The sequence below is a fragment of the Cheilinus undulatus genome, linkage group 24, assembly GCF_018320785.1.
Source record: "Cheilinus undulatus linkage group 24, ASM1832078v1, whole genome shotgun sequence".
Lineage (NCBI taxonomy): Eukaryota > Metazoa > Chordata > Actinopteri > Labriformes > Labridae > Cheilinus > Cheilinus undulatus.
Genome location: NC_054888.1, coordinates 13,826,071 through 13,844,724, shown reverse-complemented (window position 1 = coordinate 13,844,724; position 18,654 = coordinate 13,826,071). Strand labels below are relative to the sequence as shown.

General features: G+C 38.7%; 1 protein-coding gene across 1 annotated transcript in view; it reads right to left on the bottom strand.

Annotated features, from left to right (window-relative positions):
• Positions 1-11,327: 11,327 nt before the first annotated feature.
• The window catches only part of filip1l (filamin A interacting protein 1-like), a 99,481-nt gene continuing 92,154 nt past the window's right edge, over positions 11,328-18,654 (bottom strand). Inside the window, exon 5 of the mRNA XM_041782332.1 lies at positions 11,328-14,618. Within this exon, the coding sequence (XP_041638266.1) occupies positions 11,762-14,618 (2,857 nt within the window). The 3' untranslated portion in view covers positions 11,328-11,761. The remainder of the gene's footprint in view (positions 14,619-18,654) is intronic.

Below are 18,654 nucleotides of genomic sequence, written 5' to 3'. Positions count from 1 at the left end.
TTTTCTATGTTTTCATTTTTTTCAGAAGCCAAACGATAGAAAAACAACTCTTTTTTCCTTTTATTTTGTTTTTTAAAAGTGAGAAAATTGGGAAACTACATGTTTTTTCACTTTTTTTTCCCCCAGAAACAAGAAAAGAAAAAATGGCTCATTTTATACTTAAGAAAATAAAAAGCGAAAAATGGGAAAATAGTGGGGTTTTTTATTCAGAAATCAAAAAATAGAAAAACAACTTGTTTGTCCTTTTTAAAAAAAATAAAAAAATAAATAAATTGGGAATCATGTTTTCCATTTTTTTTCTATTTTTTACGTGTTTTTTTCCAGAAACAATTAAAACAGAAAAAGGCTCATTTTATACTTAAAAAACAAAAGGCGAAAAATGGGAAAATAATGTTTTTTTCCTGGTTTTCAATTTTATCAGAAGCCAAAAGAATAGAAAACAACTATTTTTTCCCTTTTTTAATCTTTTTATTTTTTCTCAGAAGTGAAAAATTTGGAAACAGCATGTTTTTCCTTTTTTTTCCCCAGAAACAAAAAAAAAGAGAAAATGGCTCAGTTTATACTTGGGGAAAAAATTAAAAAGCTAAAAATGGAAAAATTGTGAGGTTTTTTTTTCTTTTTTCATTTTTTTCCAGAAGCCAAAAAAACAACTTGTTTTTCCTTCTTTTTTATAAAAAAATCTAAATTGGGAAACACATTTTTCCATTGTTTTCTCTTTTTAAGTTTATTTTCCAGCAACAATAAAAAAGAAGAAAAGGCTTCTTTTATACGTGAAAAAAAATAAAAGTTGAAAACTGGGAAAATAGTGTTCTTTTCCCTGAGTTTTCATTTTATAAGAAGCCAAAAAATAGAAAAACAACTAGTTTTTCCTTTTTTTAACAAGTTTTTGACTATGATTTTTGTTAAATATTTATAAATAATCAAGCTGTAAAATGATTGGTTTAATTCAGGTATAAAAAGTCTTTATTGATAACCAAAAATAACACAAATATCACATTTTAAAGATTATCACTATGAAGGAGCTGCTTTACATCACGTCACTTTTACACTTATGTACATTATTGCCACTTGATTAAAAGTATCCACGTTTACCCCTAAAAATGAATAAACTATTGTTTTTCTGAACAGATAAATTAATCCAAAACAAAGAAACATTCATTTTCTCTCGACAGCATAACAAAATAACATTTATTCTAGTTTAACCCCTTCAGTTTCATTCAGAAGGATTTCACTCACATTATTGTAAATATGAAATGTTCTACTTCCTAAAATGCTCTGCATGTTTATTTACATCTAACACAGTGTGTTCACATCGACACAAACCTGTTGCATTTTATTGTTTTCAGCACCACAGATGAAGATAAGGTCAAAGATAAAGAGTCATTTAAAAAAAAGCCAGACCATCTTAATGGTTTGTTTTCTTGTAACTCACAATTGCAGACTGTTTCTACTAAATATTTAAATTTTTAAGTGAGGCTGTTTGACCTTCTGCTTCAAAATACGAAAGCAAATCTGACCCAAACTAAAGGTCACTGTACGTCTGAGTGCTTCATCACAGTCTACGGTTCATTAGATGTGGGTTGTTGTTGTTGTGCGCTGCCGGCTGCGTTGCGGTTTGACTCTTGTTCTGGAGTCCGCCGTTCGCTGTCGTGCTGCTCGTCCCTTTCTGGGAGCTGTAGCCCTTCGGTTTGGGGATTCGTGTGGGTCCTGGTTTGCGGAATGCTTCTAGAGGTATCTGTGGAGGAAAACATGAACAAATAATGAGGAAAAGAGTGGGAATGATGTCGTTTTAGGACTCTGCTGCAAAGACAATCGGGTGGAGAAATAGGATACACATTATAAAAGAGAGACTGGAGTGAGTTTGACCAGATTTGGATTCTTGCAGTTCTTTTAATGGCCACTAGATGATATTCAATCATATTTTATAGCCACAGTTTTACTGCATTAGATGCTGCACTTTGGCATTCTTTTAACAGAATGTGAAAGGGAGGCTTTTTCTCTGCCATATTATCCTTTAAAACAATCCATATTTATACCTTGTTAACTACAGTGTTTACCTTTTTATGTCTCTCTTCAACATCATGTTTTTCACTGTTAATAAAAATGTTCCTTAAAAACCTTTTAATATGATAACTAAATGGCCATTTTCTCAATTTTATGACATTTTCTTGGCAGAATAATTAAAAAGTGAATTAGGGAAAATAATCAAAACTTAAAATGGTAATTAGCTGTAGCGATACAATGGCTTTTGTTGCATTGTTTTGCTCTTAAACTTAATGAAAACCTCATAATGAGAGTGATTACCTCCTCATTGTTCCCCCAGTCTATCCTATTATGAACTACGGCATGAGTCTGTCACTAAGAAACCAGCATTTACATGTTTCTTTGGAGACTCATTGTGGGAAATGTTGCATTTCCGAGATATTTAAACATCTTGCTGCTCCGCTTACTATGCAATCACATTCTAATCAGCGTGTTTACATGCACAGCAGCATGCCTGGACACTGAGGTACATCACTGTGGATTAGTCGTTGTACTTTAGAAACCACATCCTGTTTACTGTGACTCTGATGAGATGTTTCCATGTAGACTTCTCTTGCATCTCTAGGATGTTTTTGTTCCCAGTTTTGTACATTTAAAAGCAGGATAGAGTAGGGCTGGGCAGTACATTGAGTTTTAAGGTGCATTTTTTGTTTTAAGGTGTGAGGGCCACAAGCTGAAAATAAAAAGCATGGTGGGGCCATTTTCATATACCTCACCTTTATTATAATAAAGTTAGTAAATCCAGTCCAATACAGGTAAAAAAATTTGCTTTGTAATTGGCTATGCTTAAATGGCTGGTTACTGGCTGAAAGGCAAACTGCCGGTCTTTTCAAGGATTTTAAGGAGGCCAGTCAGATTTCAAGGTAGCCCTGGTTTGCCCTGGCTATCACTGATTCAGCCCCAGTCTGAATGACGCCAGAGAATTTACAGTGTTCACTCAGTTTAATTATGAAAAAACCACATCAATAAATTGTCCTGTCAAAATGTTTGTTTACTGAATTCTCACAGAAGCACTAGTGCTGAAACTAAATTTAAAAATTCTTACCATTTCACAAGCTATAATTTTCTCTTTTTTCTTGCTGACAAACGAGTACATCCATCCATGTCATCCATCCCGGACGAGCCCCCAAGGTGACACAAAACTATACCGGTCTTTCAATAAGAAAAAACAGGCAAAATATGCACTACAGTCAAGCACAAGCTTCATGTTCTAATGTGGGCCTTTGTCATTTATGTGTTAGAGTTTGCAGCAGGCCAATTAAAAATGGGCCAAGGGCCTCATATGGCCCCTGAGCCATAGTTTGAGCATCCCTGTGTTTATTGGTCATCAGTACACTGAAACAACATAAGATTATGATAAAAGATTGTTGCTGTAGTTTTCAAATCTTGCTGTTGATTTGCAAGGTTTGAATCATGCCTATGGAAAATCTGTTTGAAGGGCTGTGTGCCTCTAGCACTTTACCCCACTTCTATCCATAAAACATCCTACGCCTAGACTTGAATGTGGAACATTTGGAGATATGGCTAAATGGTTAGGCTAAGGGGTGAATTGGGATTGAGCCAAACCTGGACCTGAGTACAGTTGGCCCTTCCATCTGCTTCATTTGATCAGTGAGAACACAAGTGTAAAAGACTCAGGCACTGTGTCTTAGTCTGGTTGAGGAGGTGGCTTTGTAGATGACTGAAGTGTACTAAAGCATGGTCCATTGCAGATTTGAACTGAAGCGTGCTCAAGTTAGTAGTACACGTCAGTAAGAAGAGTTTTAAAGGCAATTCTAAACATCTCCTGTCTGTTCTCGTAGTGAACATGCACAATTTAGGGGTATGGCTAAATGGTAAGGCCAAGGGGTGAGTTGAGATTGACCTAAAAATACAGTGTGGTTTATATTAATTCCCTGAGTCTGGACCCGAGTACAGTTGATCCCCCTTCTGCTTCATTTGATCAGTGTAAACACAAGTGTTAAAGACTCAGGTACCGCGTTCGAGTCTGGTTGAAGAGATGGTCTTGTACTTAATGCAAGTGTTCCCGAGCATGGTCTGTGGGAGATTTGAATGCAACCATGCTCGAGTTAGGGGTACTTGGTAGTAAGTAGAGTTGTAAAGACAGTTCTAAACATTTTCTGTCTCTTCTAGTAGTGAACGTGCAAAATTTAGGGGTTGTTAAATGGTAAGACAAGGGATGAATTGAGATTGACCTAGGGGGGTTTATAATAGGTCCCTGAGTCTGGACCCGAGTACGGTTGACCCCCCGTTCTGCTTCATTTGATCAGTGTAAACATAAGTGTAACAGACTCAGGCACTGGTTGAAGAGATGGTCTTGTACACTACGTAAGTGTACTCAAGCGTGGCCTGTTGGAGATTTGAACACCAACGACACCTGCTGTGCTAGATTGTGTACCTATGCAGGTGTGCTCGAGCACAGGACAATGTTGCTAACGTAAAACCAGAGCATGGGGGCGAGGCATGGGCAGCAATATCAGAGTCATGCATAGTAAGACAATCCTAATGTTAAAACACCCTTAGAAGTGACTGTTTTACATGTCTTGCCAATCATTTAAACAATGTCAAGTTATGATTTAGGGTCCATATGGCCCAGGACTTGTCTTATTATGTATTTGTGTCCAGACATTCCTTAAACATCTCCAATAATCATTCGGATCATGAAGCTTTTAAAAATCTGTGTATCCAGACAGACTCACAGTCACATGTCTGATTCTCTCCGCTCTTCTATGTGCTCAGACTTTGTCCGCTCCAGAGACCAAATTACTCCCTGGCAGTAGTCAGCAGGCAATTATTTTTCTTCAAAGTTATCTGGGGATGTAATTGGCTCATAGTTTCATTTTCAATCACACTGTCACAGCTTGGTTCTTCCTTTTCCTCCGCAGACACATTTACAAAAGGTAATTACTTTTTTTGAATGTGCTTGCCCACCTTGAATTTGAATTAAAATCACTCGACCATTTTGGATATCTAATAAAAAAAAAAAAAAAAAAGAGTTCTGTATTGATTTAAAATTTTGGGTCAGAAGTATTAATTTCAGATAGACACTAGAACTAGTTCTTTGACGAACTGTGTCATCGATCTGTTCCACATTTGTGCAGCTGAAACAAAACTTCTCCACTATTTCCATGAGTTTCATCACACACTCACTGACTTTATTCCCAGGCAACACAAAACCCCCTTGCTTGAGAAAACCACTTGGATATGTTCTTGTGCGGCTTGAGGCTTTTCAAGAATTAAAAAAAATCTTACATATTCATATGGGGTATACATTTCAGTATAAGTAGTGCCTGTGCTTCAGGAGAGCTAATGGTGCAGAAAATCGGTACGGGGCTTCACGTCATGGGAGTGTTGTTGATTTTACATGGAAGAAAGGCCTTCATGTGCGGCTTTGTTCTCTCATATATCAGCGGTGCAGCAGGAGTTCAGCTAAGTACTTCCTCTGTAAGGCAGGCGCTGCTGTTTCTATGTCAACCAAACAGGAGGTTTGTTGTGGTGCTTGTGTTGCAGTGGGAGAGAGGCTACTTTTAAAGTGACTATGCTCTCACTCTCAAGGCTTTTGTTCAGGGAAAAGCCCACATACCAGTTTTTATTATGTGCTTTTGGTTTTATTGTGGTTGTCGGTCAAGGTGAGCAAATTCCTCACAGCTCACACAAGGATATCCGCTCCCGCCCGCAGGGGGATACACAACTTGATTTTTTGCACGCAGCCTTTTTTGGATGGTAGAATCAGCAACCAAGTATTCAAATAAAACAATCCTTTTTGGTCTTATTTTATGCTTTTGCCACCGATAATCTGCTGCAGTCTTGTAATAAAACATGATTATGAATAGGGACTTTGTTATGTCATACCTCAGTATTTCTAGGCTGCATAGGGATTGATGAAATCGCCACATACAATACATATCTGGATATTTCGTCCGTTATAAGGTCATCACAAACCCAGAATTATGAACTGTCATATGTATCAAACAATATTGAAAACTTATTGATACCACTGCATCAAAAATAAAAGTCTTCTATCAGGCAAGTTTCTTTTAAATGATGAAAAGTAGCATAAAAGCTCTATCACTCTGTCTAAATTCTGCAAAAACGTTGGCAACATTCTTTGTATTGAGATTGTCAGGTATTTAAAACACTTGTATGTTTCGACTGATAACACCTCCATTATTGTAATTATCAATGGTATCAAAAAGTGCAGAAACTAAATGATCTCCAGTCATATTTAAACAAAAAGTAGAAATTACATCTAAATTGCACAAATGTGTTGGCAACGCTTGGAAAAGTTAAGTGGAACTAGTGGGAAGCATGGCTGTCACTTTTTTTTTTTTTTTTTTTGGACAGTTCAATGTTGCCAACACATTTGTTTAACTTAAACAGAAAATGTCTTTACTCCTTGCCAGTTTCATCCACTTTTCTCAATGATGCCAACATGTTTGTGCAATTTTGGCAAGTAAAAACCCTCACTCCTAGCCAGTTCCTCTCACTTTCCTAAATGTTGCCTACATATCTGTGTAATTTAGACAAGGGAAACCTTCACTCAAAGACATCTCCATCTGTCCACTTGCCAGATGTTACCAATGTATTTGTGCAATTTAGACAGAGAGAAACCCTCACTTGTTACCAGTTAATTCCACTACTTTGAGTGTTGCCACCATCTATGTGAAATTCAGACAGAAACACTTGCTTTTCATGAGTTCAACCCTCTTTTCCAAATGTTGCCAACATTCTTGTTCAACTCAGACAAAAGGAACCCCCCCTTGCCCCTTCCACATACTTCTCCAAAAGTTGGCAACACAATTGTGCAATTAAGATCGAGGAAAAAACTGTTGTTTTTGCAATTTTGGCAAATAAAAAAATCCCTTGCTCCTAGCCAGTTTATTTCACTTTCCTAAATGTTGTCAACATATTTCTGCAATTAAGACAGAGGGAAACCCTTGCTTCTTGACAGTTACACCCACTATTTTGAGTGTTGCAAACATATTTGTGTTACTCAAACTCTTGCCAACAGTTCCACCCACTTTTCCAAATGTTGCCAACATAGTTGTTCAATTTAGACGAAACAAAACCCTCACTTCTTGGCACTTCCACCTGCAGAAGTCCAGAAGTTGGCAACTCACTCATGCAATTAAGACAGAGGACAAACCTTGCTGTCTGCCAGTATTACCCACATTTCTATGTCACCTGTATATTTGTTCAATCAAGACAAAGGGAAACCCTTGCTCAATGCCAGTTCCTCCCTCTTTCCAAATGTTGTCAACACAATTGTGCAATTAAGACAAAAAGAGACCCTTACGTCTTGGCAGCCACACCCACTTAAAAGATGTTGGCAACATATTTGTGCATTTTAGACAGAGAAACCCTCACTTCTTGCCAGTTTTGCTCACTTTCCTAAATGTTGCCAACATATTTGTGTAATTTAAACAGAGGGAAATCCTTGCTTCTTGACGACTCTATCTACTTACCAGATATTGTCAACATCATTGTGCAATTTTGACAGAGACCCTTACTTCTCAACAGCTACACCAACTTCAAAGATGGTGCCAATATGCTTGTGCTATTTAGATGGAGAGAAACCCTCACTTTTTGCCAGTGTATCCCACTTTTCCCGATGTTGTCAACATATTTGTGCAACTTTGACAGCTTATAAGAATTTACCTACAATTTTTGATGATAAAAACAATGATTTGCCTGTCTAGGAAGTTTATTTTTGTTGCTATGGTACCATAAAGTGCTACCATTATTTTTAATTTATTTAGGTTTTTTTTTTTTTTTTTTTTACAACTAATCAGTTAATATTATTGTTAAGTAATTTATCTATGTAGCTCAAGGTGAGTAGTTCCTCTGCAGTTAGCATTATGGTGAAGGAGAGTAAATCCACTCCTTCCTGCAGAGGAATACATAACTCTGTTTCTTAAACACAGACTTTCTTGGCTGCACTTGAGTAGAGTCAGCAACTAATTTTTAAATCAAATCATCCACTTTGTTGTTTTTTTAGTGATTTATCTCCCTTCAAATTGCCGTTGTTAATCTGCCGTGTAATTGTGATGATTACAACTATGTTCTTATCCAGCAGAAGCTAGCATCACTTCAGGATTCTCAATAAAACAACCACTGTCTTTCAGCAAGTCATTGGATACTCATTTTATCAGTCTGGCAGGGCCAGCGCGTGCAGATCCTTCCCCCTTGGCTAATGAGCACAGTTTATGAATCAAGTAAATCTCAGTCTGAGTCAGGGGGTTAAGTGAGGTCGCAGACAGCAAATCCCAGCTGCTGCATTTTTTCTCAAGCAGCGGTTTTAATGAATAGCATCTTGTTCAGCCCTCAGCCGGCATCATCTCATCATGCCCAGACTGATTTGGATCCGGTTTCTCCAGCTGCGCTCCTTCACACTCACTCGATTTAAAACTCGATTTAATCATCTCGTCCATGTCACACTCGTTTGTGTGTGTATGTTTGAGTTTGTTTCACCTCTTTCCTGCAGCAGTTGTCCTGATCTATCTCAATGGCACTGAGAACTAAATACACGCTTTAAAGTAAGGTACATTTTCAGTCCTCTAAGAGAAATCAGGTGCTCACATCATTATGTTCTGTCTTTATAGACCCATATGAGTCAGATTTACCAAAAACCAACTGTAAAATTTCTTCTATTTGGTAATTCATCTCCATTTAAGATTGTTTTTATTGGCTTTTTATTGAGACATGGAATGAATGATCGCACCACAACACAGAGCATCATCCCACATCCTCCTCTCTGCATCCTCTCTCTTCTATCCTGTCTCCGTCTCCATCCGCTCATCGTCTCCTTCTGTCCCTCAGCGCTTATTTATAATTTAAACAAATCTCACGTATGTGGTGAGGTTTCCACTGTGGGCACATGAAACCACAGGGAGAAGAATGCATATACATGGAGAAACATTGGTGTTGACTCATTTCAAAGGACATGATTCATAAGAAAAAGAAAATAAAACGAAGGTTTAAGGTTACTTCACAGAACTGCTGGCTAAGTGAGATTTTCAGTCAAAGCATTAGTGCATCTGGGAGCCAGACATTCATTCAAGATCTGCTGAAGAGACGTTCTGATGATCTTTGTGTTTCACTGTTTGTGCACTTATGAGGATATTGTGACATTTTGACTTTCCTACAACATAGTAATAAATTCTGCCACTCAAATGTGGAGATAATCGTCTAGAATTTCCACAAAAGTTTAATGAATTTGCTTTGAAATTTTTTTTTTTTTTTTTTTTTACATTTTTGAGATAATGATCCTACCTTATGGAGAGTTCGATTTAAAGTTTGTGTTTTTTTTGAGGGAGCAGATTTTAATTTTTTTTGTTTTATTTTCATCAGAATTAGAAGAACTTAATTGTAAATTTGGGGAATTTTTCTCTATAATTTTCCATTAAATTTTAGAGGAATTTATTCATGATTTTTTTTGTGAATTTTGTCAGAAATTTTGCGGAATTTGCTTGATAATTTTAGGGGATTTTCCTGATTTTTTTTTTTTTTTTTTTTTGGTTAAAATTTTATGTTAATATCTTGGCTTTTTCAGAAAACCTTACTCAATTTTTTATGTCTCATAGAATTCAGGTTTTTTTTTTTTTTGTTTGTTTGTTTGTCTTGTTTTGTTGTTTTCCAGGATCTCCAGAACATTTAGCAGAAATTTCGTTCATACCTGGCCTTAACAAGTTTTTTTCCTCTGTCATCAGAAAAAGTTGTAATATAAAAAGATATAAGGGATGTATAGCATAAATTACCCCGTCTGGGAGGTCATGTGCATTTTAAGCGCTTTTCATTCTTCATTTTTTGTGTACTGTGTTCATGTATATGGCATGAATTTTGGCAGGACTGTGTATTTTTATTTGATCTTGTTATTTCCATCTCCAGCAGATGGCGGACTTTTGACCATATTTGGTGTAGGGACACGTACACAACATGCTAAAAATGCTAAAAAGAATGATACATAAAAGTTAGTGTTGCTGCTATCAATGACATATCCCAGGCTGTAGTAATTCAACACAAAAATCTACTTTGCATGTTTCATATTTAAAATTAAGTCATTTTTCTGTTTTTTCTTTGAAAAACATGGTGTCATCATTACAATAAAATGGGCATTCAAAGGGTTAAAATCTTTAAAAATTAAAGAATATTGGCTATCAATAATAAGGTCAGTTGTAGGTAAAAAAATAGCTAAATGAAAGTAGAATAAAATATGAATGAATAGTATTTTTTTATGCTAGTGAGAAGTGCAGTGTTTTTAGCACTTAGCAGCTTGTGTGTAACAAATATTAAAACAATCCCTAAGGGTTAATCTGCTTCTACTCTAGTGTATTCGTAAAAACTACAGGGAGGTTCTGGGGATTTATGTTTTTAAATCTCTTTTTAAGTCTTTGTAGTTTGAATTTCTTACATCTAATCTGGAGAACAGCCTTTTGATTGTTTTAACCCTTTAAAGCCTGAATACACAAGTTATAGCCAGAAAATTCTCAGTTTTTTGGAACTGAAATGTTTATTTCACTTTCTACTGAAATCCCAAAAAAATCAAAATTTCCACAAAATTTTACACATATATTTTTGGTGTCTCATTTGATACATTAGGTGTTTTTGGTAACTGATAATCCACTTGAGGGCATTTTTATCATTTATCAGATTGTATTCAGAATTTTTTTTTAGTAATTTATTAATCATATTGATTAGATAGAGGTATCATAAAAGTATGTATCAAGTATGATACAACAGACTTTAAGGGGTTAATGCATTCAGGCAAGGAGGTAACTTGAATGTCTTAAATGTTTTCATTGTTCACTAGATTTTATTTGTCTTTTAAAACTGCTGACCTCTAACAGCAGCTTCATGGAGCGCCACCAGACGTGTAAAGGTTTCAAGCACTGTTTCCATTGCGTCATTTAAAAGAACTCCCAGCTCCCCATCATGCTGGTTTTCAACTGCTGTGCTCTGGATTTTAGGAAAGACTATGACATCAACCTTTGATTTTAACTCAAGGAGTCATTCACAGGAGAATACCAGGGGGGTTTTTCCACTTGTCGTGTGGTCAAAGGTTTTTCAGACACTCGTGTTATGTCTAACTCAATGTAGGCGGTTTTCATGTTAAAACCAAAGAAAACATACTTAGCATGCACTGTTATTCAAATCAAACAACTGATGTCGATGTGATTGCATTTCCTTGTCGCACTTTCTTTTATTTTACTCATTCAAAGCATGCTGGATTTTGTGAATGAATGAAATTGGCAAGCATAAATGAAAAACTTAAAAAAAAAAAACACTTGTTTTTGCACACTTTAATTCTCAGCAAACCAAACAACTTAATCATAATGCAGTATGTGTTATATGAAGTATAAAACTGGTATGATACATCAGTGTGAATAATCTGACTACATGGCAAATTAGCCACTGAGTACAATACAGTAAGTGCACATAAGTTAAACCTTGTGTTATGTCAAAAGAACAAAATAAAATCTAGTGCTTTCAAATGATATTTTTGTCTCATGCAGGCAAACAACTGTTTGAATGTATCGCACAGAACCAAACACAAACCAAAATGAAAAAAGATGACATTCAAACCCTGGTTGAAGCACATAAATTAAGTAAAACAGATGTAAATGTATCAGGGTATAGATTTGGGGTCTACGAAGGGACTGGAAGCCATGGGAGGGATTCAGTAACTATTGATGGGATGGGAGGCTTTGGGGTTATCAGGTCAGTCATAGGCATTACTTACTGTAATTTGTGATGGCCTTTGGATGGGGGTGGAGGTGGGCTTAATCATGATGCTACTTGTGATTTTGCTGTTGCCTTTGGGAGTGGGAGTGCTGCAATTTGCGAGCACTTGAGTCCTCTGCTCCTGGAGTCCAGGCGTGTGGCATGGACTCAGTGTTTGTGTCGGAGTGCTGATGCTCTGAATGAAGGGGCTCCCTAAGTGAATGTGGATTTTGTTGTCCTCTGTGGTGATGACGTTGGGCCCGGTGCTGTTGGACCTCTGGACCTGCCAGCTGGTTTGCCTTTCTGGAGATACACGGAAGACGGCGTGCCCTCCGACGACTTCCACCGGCTCTGTGGAGAGGGAGCGATCAGGGGTGCCTGTTGTGACCGACACGATCTGTATCGGGGACATCGCTCTGTCTGGTGTGACAGAGCCACAAGAGTCCGGGGTCATTGCTCTGGAGTATGTCGCCATGGTGAAAGGTGAAAGGGACCTATCAGGAGAAGACAGATCATCACACACTGGTGAGCCTTTGGATTTTATCGTCGGGGAGATGGATTTTGCAGTCGGGGACATGGAAGCATTCTGGATGATGGTGATTCTCTGTTTGGGTGGACCTCCACTTGTGGGTATGACGGCAGTGCTGGTGAATGACTGGGTGTTTTCTGTGGTCGGGCTGGTGATCTCGAGCGTTGCTGTATTATGTCCGTGGTCAGGAGTCACTTTTATGTGCAGAGGCTGCCCGGGACTGTGGGTCAGCACGACATCTCCAGGCTGGACGTGGTTGCTGTTCTGCCTTGGCTGCACTTTGCCATTCACCTGATGGGTTGCGTCTTTATTTTTGATGAATGGCACTCTTGCTCGTCTCAAGTTGTTGTTGAGGTTATTTACATTATTGATAAGAGAGGGGCTACATTTGGTGAGCTGAAGTCCGTTGCTGTAGTTTGCATTGTCTTCTGGTTCGCTCTCGTCATACAGCTTCCCGTTCACCACAGCACGTTCCAGCGGTTCGATTGTCTTGCAGTTCGGGGACATGAGGTCAAGCGGCTCAGTCTGAACTTCCTTAGTGGAAACATGGAGGTCTGAAAAGCGCCTTCCATTCATGCCAGGGCGGAGACTTTTGCTGAAACGCCTGTATCTCTCCAGCTCTCTTGTGAGCGTCTCCATCTCTCGGGCCAGCTCCTTGTTCCTGACTTCCTGCTGGGTCAGCTTTCTTTGCAGCGCAGAGTGGTCGGTCTTCATGCGGCAAATGGAGTCCTCAGTTCCCATGTACTCATGGATCTTCTCTTTCAAGGCTGCCACCTCTCTTGTCAAGTGGCTAGACTTTGCCTCCTCATCTTTCAGGCGCTTGTAGAGCACATGCTCTTGGTTGCACTCTTTCTTTTCTGCCAGTTGGTACTTAGACAGTTCTTTGCGGGATATTTCCAGCTCTTCCATCAAGGCTTTAGCTTTCTCTTGTTCATTGTTGAATCTTTTCTCCAGCGATTCGAACTCCTCTGTCTTTAAGAGGTCACCCTCCACCACCTTCATGTCTTTTAATTTGCGCCTGAGGCGCTCCACTTCCTGTGTCAGGTCCTTTACTTTGTTGTCCTCTTGTTGGAAGCGGTTTGCAATGGGCGTTTTGATGTGCTCCTCTTTGGCTTTGCTTCTCAGGTGCTCTCTTTCTATCGTCTCTAGAGATTGCAACCTTTTCTTCATCATGCTGATTTTCGACTCCAAATCATTGCTCTTCTCCTCTTCAGCTCTCAGCTTGGCTTTCAGTTCATCTCTTTCCTTTGTAGCGCTGCACATTTTCTCCTCCAGCTCAGCCTTTGACTTCAGTGCTTTCTTGCTCTCCTCGATCAGCTTCTCAGTGACTGATGTGACTTTGTCTTGTTCTGCCTGAAGCTTCCCAGTGCTGTTTTGGACTTTGTTCTCCATCTGCTTCAACTTCTCTGCCAATGCCTTCCTCTCATCCACCAGCATGACTGTGAGAGTCTTTAACTTGGTGAGATCTTCCTTGAGCGTCAGCTCGGTCTTTCCCAGCTGGCTCTCAGTGGTCTCTAACTCCTTGACCCTGACTTTCAACACCTCCAGCTCACTAATCAGAACCTTTGAGACCATCCTCTCCTTCTCAAGGTTGCTTTTGAGTGAGCTGCATTCTTGCTTGCTCTTGCTGAATGCATCCTCCAGTTTCTCCAAGTCCATAATCCTGTGGTTCAATTTGTCGACCTCAGCTTTCAGGCTCCGGCTCTGGTTGGCCTCTTTCTCCAGTTTTTTGTTGAGGTCCCTGCAGTGGTCCTCCATCCTGATCAGCTCTTCATCTTTCCCTTCCATTTCAAGCACCCTTTTCCGTAACTCCTCAAGTTCAGACATGAGGCTGGAGTTCCCGCACTCGCCACGGCTTATTTTATCCCTCAGCTCCTGCAGTTCCTCATCGGCCCTGCGCAGCGTCTTGTTGGTTTCCTCCAGTTCATCAAGCTGCCTGCTGAGAGTTGACAGTTTCTGACGCAGCTGTCTGTTTTGGGCATCCTCAGTGGTCAGTTTGGCAGTCATGGCCTCTTGTTCCTGGTGGTATCGACCCGTTTGGTCACGCAGCTCAGCCTCCAAGCGTAAGACCTTTTGCTCCTCTTCCTGCAGACGAGCATTAGCTGAGCTCAGCTCCTCCTGGGCTTGTGAAGCGCTGGCAGTCAGTTCCTGGACCTTGGCTGTTTGTTGATTCAGCTGTTCAGTGATGCGCTGCTGTTCATCCACAACCATCAACGCAAACGACTTGAGTTTGGTCAGCTCCTCCTTCAGACCTGTGACCTTTTTGTTGTGCTCTTCGTCCTTTCTTTCTTGGTAGACCTTTTCTTGATCAATTAGCAGCTTCAACCTGAAAAACAAAACAAGAAAATGTTTAAAATATCATCAAAGAAAGACTAAAAAATTGGCACCAATCATGTGCATACACTTTGCGATATTTCTTTTTTACCTCTCAGCTCAAATTTGCAGCCTAAATTGTTCTTTTCTTCTTTTATAAGTTTTTAATATGCATGAAAGGTGTTAAAGTAACTCCACATCCCCACTTTTCCAAACACTGACACATCATAAACACTCTTACTTTCCCTGCATTTCTTAGCAGGACTTAATGTCATGGAAAATTTAACACGTCATAAAAAAGCATTGCTTTAGCTCTCTCAAGTTGGTACTCTGGAATGTATGTGGGGTTTTTTTTAATTCCCTTGTTGGCAACTAATCCTCCAATGGTTAGAAAACCTGAGTTACTGTTATAAATATCCAACCTTGAGTTTTACAATCAGAGAGTTTCAAAAAGTTTCCAGTGTATTTCAGCCGGTGCCAGATGGCCCTCTGGGAGTCCTCGGGAAATAATGGGAAAAGAGTGACATACTGCTAAATAGTTGATGTAAAATGGTTAAAATGATCTCATCAGATAAAACAAGCATGATGTCAAGGGAAATATAATGATTTCTGACCTGAAGGTACCTTGATTTAAGTTGCATTTATGTGATTAGTCATAACAGATGAAAACTTGTGGATAATGTGCAGTTATTGTAAGTTTTTGTATCAGTGACTGCTACATTTACCACAGCAGACTACATAGAATAACTAATTCTAAAAATAAAAATGTATTACTATGGGATTGTTGCAGATCCAAAGCTAGGGATGCACAGACGCAACATCTGTATCATCTGCTTTGACAGACATTGACCATCAGCAAATAATATGGGCATGAACTAAAGCTAGTAGCAGATTTTTATCTGTTGTGTCCTATAAATTTGATGCTGATAATCAGCACACATTGGCTCAGAGGAGAGATTTATTATTGGGTAGAAGATGTGACCTGTTAGACAAACAAAGGTGAGAAAACAGGGGCCCATTGAGGTCAGCAAAATCATGATCCATTGTTAATGCTTTTTTAACCTGAATAATAAAGACTCTTTTCAAAGCAAAGATTTTATTAAAACTGAATTACATTTTTATTAGTGATGTTAACAATGGGATGGATGCACTGAACTATTATGAAAGTAATGTCAGACTTTATAGCAAGGCCAAGATGTGCACAAATATCAGGATGCCAGAAAATAAAATAGAAGAAACTGACACAACCTTTTGGGAATTATAGTAAATAACTGAACAATTGTGAAAAGAGACAAGAAATGATTTAAAGATGAATTGTCAAAAAAGTGAAAAAGTGGAATAAATTTGCAGAATATGGCAAGAAATTGGACAAGAAGTGCCAAGAAATGTGAAGACGCTGTCAAAAAATGGCAATATGCAAATTTGGGTTAAATAAAATCAACAAAACTTTAAAAGACATGGAAAAATGGGGGCAAAAGGCAGCTAAAGTAGGCAAGAAGTTGCAAAATGACATTGTGGAAATGGGCAAAAAGTGGAAAAAACTGCAAATGGCAAAAAATGTATAAATATGAGCTATTGAAGTTGCAGAAATTGGTGAAAAATGGCAAAAATTGGAAAAAATACAAAAACAAAATAGTTAAAAGTGTAAAAATAATGACATAATTTGGTTAAAGGTGGAAAAAGGGCAAAATGTAGCAAAGATGAGGTAAATTGCCAAAAAATGAGTGGCAAAAAGTGGGAAAACAAGGCAAAAATGGGTTCAAAGTAACAAAAAAGGTACAAATATGAGCTATAAAAGTTGCAGAAATTAGTGAAAAGCGGCAAAAACTGGATAAAATACATAAGAAAATAGTTTAAAGTTTAAAAGAATGACATAATAGAGTTAAAAGTGGAAAAAAATGCAAAATTTGGCTAAAATGGGCGAAGTTGCCTAAATGAAGTGGCAAAAACAAGCTAAAAATGGGCTCAAAGTAACAAAAAAGGGGCAAAAATAGGTTAAAGCAACAGAAACTATTAACAATGGACAAATAGTGGCAAACACAGCTAAAGTAGCCAAGAAGTAGCAAAACATTTGTAAATATGGACAAAAATTGTAGTTGAAAATGTGGCGGAAATTAGAGAAAAGGGCAAAAATTGGATAAAAGTGTTGAGAAAGTGGCAAGAGAAAGTGACATAGACGGTCAAAGAGTAGCGAAAATTATTTTAAAGTGGCAAAAACATGTGGCAATAATGGTTGGAAAAAGTGGTTAGAAAGCACCACAAATAAATCATTGGATAATCAGAACACAATAATGGCTTGAAACACTTTTGGGCTCCAAAATGAGGCAACTGTTTGTCAAGATGCTAGCACCACTGATCCAACACGCATGCATCGATATCATTAATATATAAAAACTGTGAAAGGCCCATTCTCTGGGTCTTTCAGGGTCCAAGCTAAATCTGTGGGTGGGCCTGATTGTTTGAGTGTTAAACCCAAAAGAAGTACTGAAAAACAGTGATCAGCACAGCCCTAAATTTTACAACCAGAGTATCAGTATCCAGAGCTATGTCCTTATAAGGGATGCACCAATCACTTTTTTTAAACTAGCTTTTTCCCTGCCTCTTTCAGCACTTATTCCCATGTTTGTTAATACTTCATGATTACTTAGAGCTCAGACACCAGAGTATTAATCACAGGTGATCAGGTTTGATAACTGGTGAGTAGAGGCATTAATTCCAGTCTACAGATCACATGGTAATGGTAGGTTGCGGACCAATCAGGGCACCTTTCTTATTTAATATAGAAAGTCAATAGAGCACATAAAGGTAACCTTTAGTGTGCAAGTGTGCCATTGGTTGCAGCTTCAGTGCTGAAAGTACAGAGCGTAGTCGAGGTCAGTGTGTCTGCCACATACATACATCACCAAGCCGAAGTGCCTCCGGCCTCGAGGGGAAGCGATGTTACGACTGCTGTGTGTGCAGCTGCCAGGCATTTCCACACAGATGGCCCACTGGCATGGAACAATCCTTTAATGAAGGGGTTCCTCCTCTACCATCCCTCCTCCTCCTTTACCCAAAAACCACCCTCTCCATTTTATACATTTAAAGGAATTCCCAATGCTTTCATATGCAATTACCCTCCCTCAGAGTTTATACAGAAACCCCCCCATACGCACACTCGGGGAGTCTGATTCCACATGTGCACTTTGGTTGTGGGCCATGATGTAAGTGTGGTAGGGTGGGGTGGGTCTCTTCTCTGCAGCGGAGTGTGTCATTTCAGTAGCTGCTGAAGGGTGACACGTGTGAGTGGAGCCATGTGGGTGCTGTTAGGTGCAGACCAAACAACACCCACATGAAATATACAAAGGGTATGCATAAGACTTCATTATTAGTGTGGTTTATGGGGTGGTCTTTCATTGTGGACACATTTTGTGAAGCAAATTATTATGGCTTATGCTGTGAAGTTGATTGTATGTCAACTACATGCAGATGGAAATGAATTTCTCACAAGCAAGTAGCACTTAAAGATGATTCATATAATCAGTTTATTATTACCAGCTCATCTGAAAGTAGCTGTAAGTGAACTTTATTTCCATGAGACTCCATTATGAATGTATGAGAGCATAGGCATTCTACTTAAAGTGGGTAAAGTGTGCAAATGTTGACTGATAAAGCATTGCTTCTTTCCATGAAACTGTATCCTACAAATTGGAAAACAATAGACCTGGATCTGAATATGAGGGTGCAATAGCTTTATGCTATAAAGGAGGAGGCTGGGGTGGAGGAGGTTAAGCTTTGCCGGCAGCAGCAGCAGTGTGGTGCATCAGCATTAATGCAAGCAGGGATTAGTCGCTGCTGTGCTGAGACAAAGAGCTGCGATTAACTGTTGGAGCTTGGAGGCATGTCCCGACTACCGTATCCTGCATGAACTAATGCTAAGCTTCATTTTGCTGGTGAAAATTCGTATTTACAGCCAGAATCCCAAATGCTACTAGTTTAAAAAGCAGTAGAATGGATTTAGAGAAGTTAAAAAAAGAACACTTTTTGTGCTAACAGACAACAATTGGGGA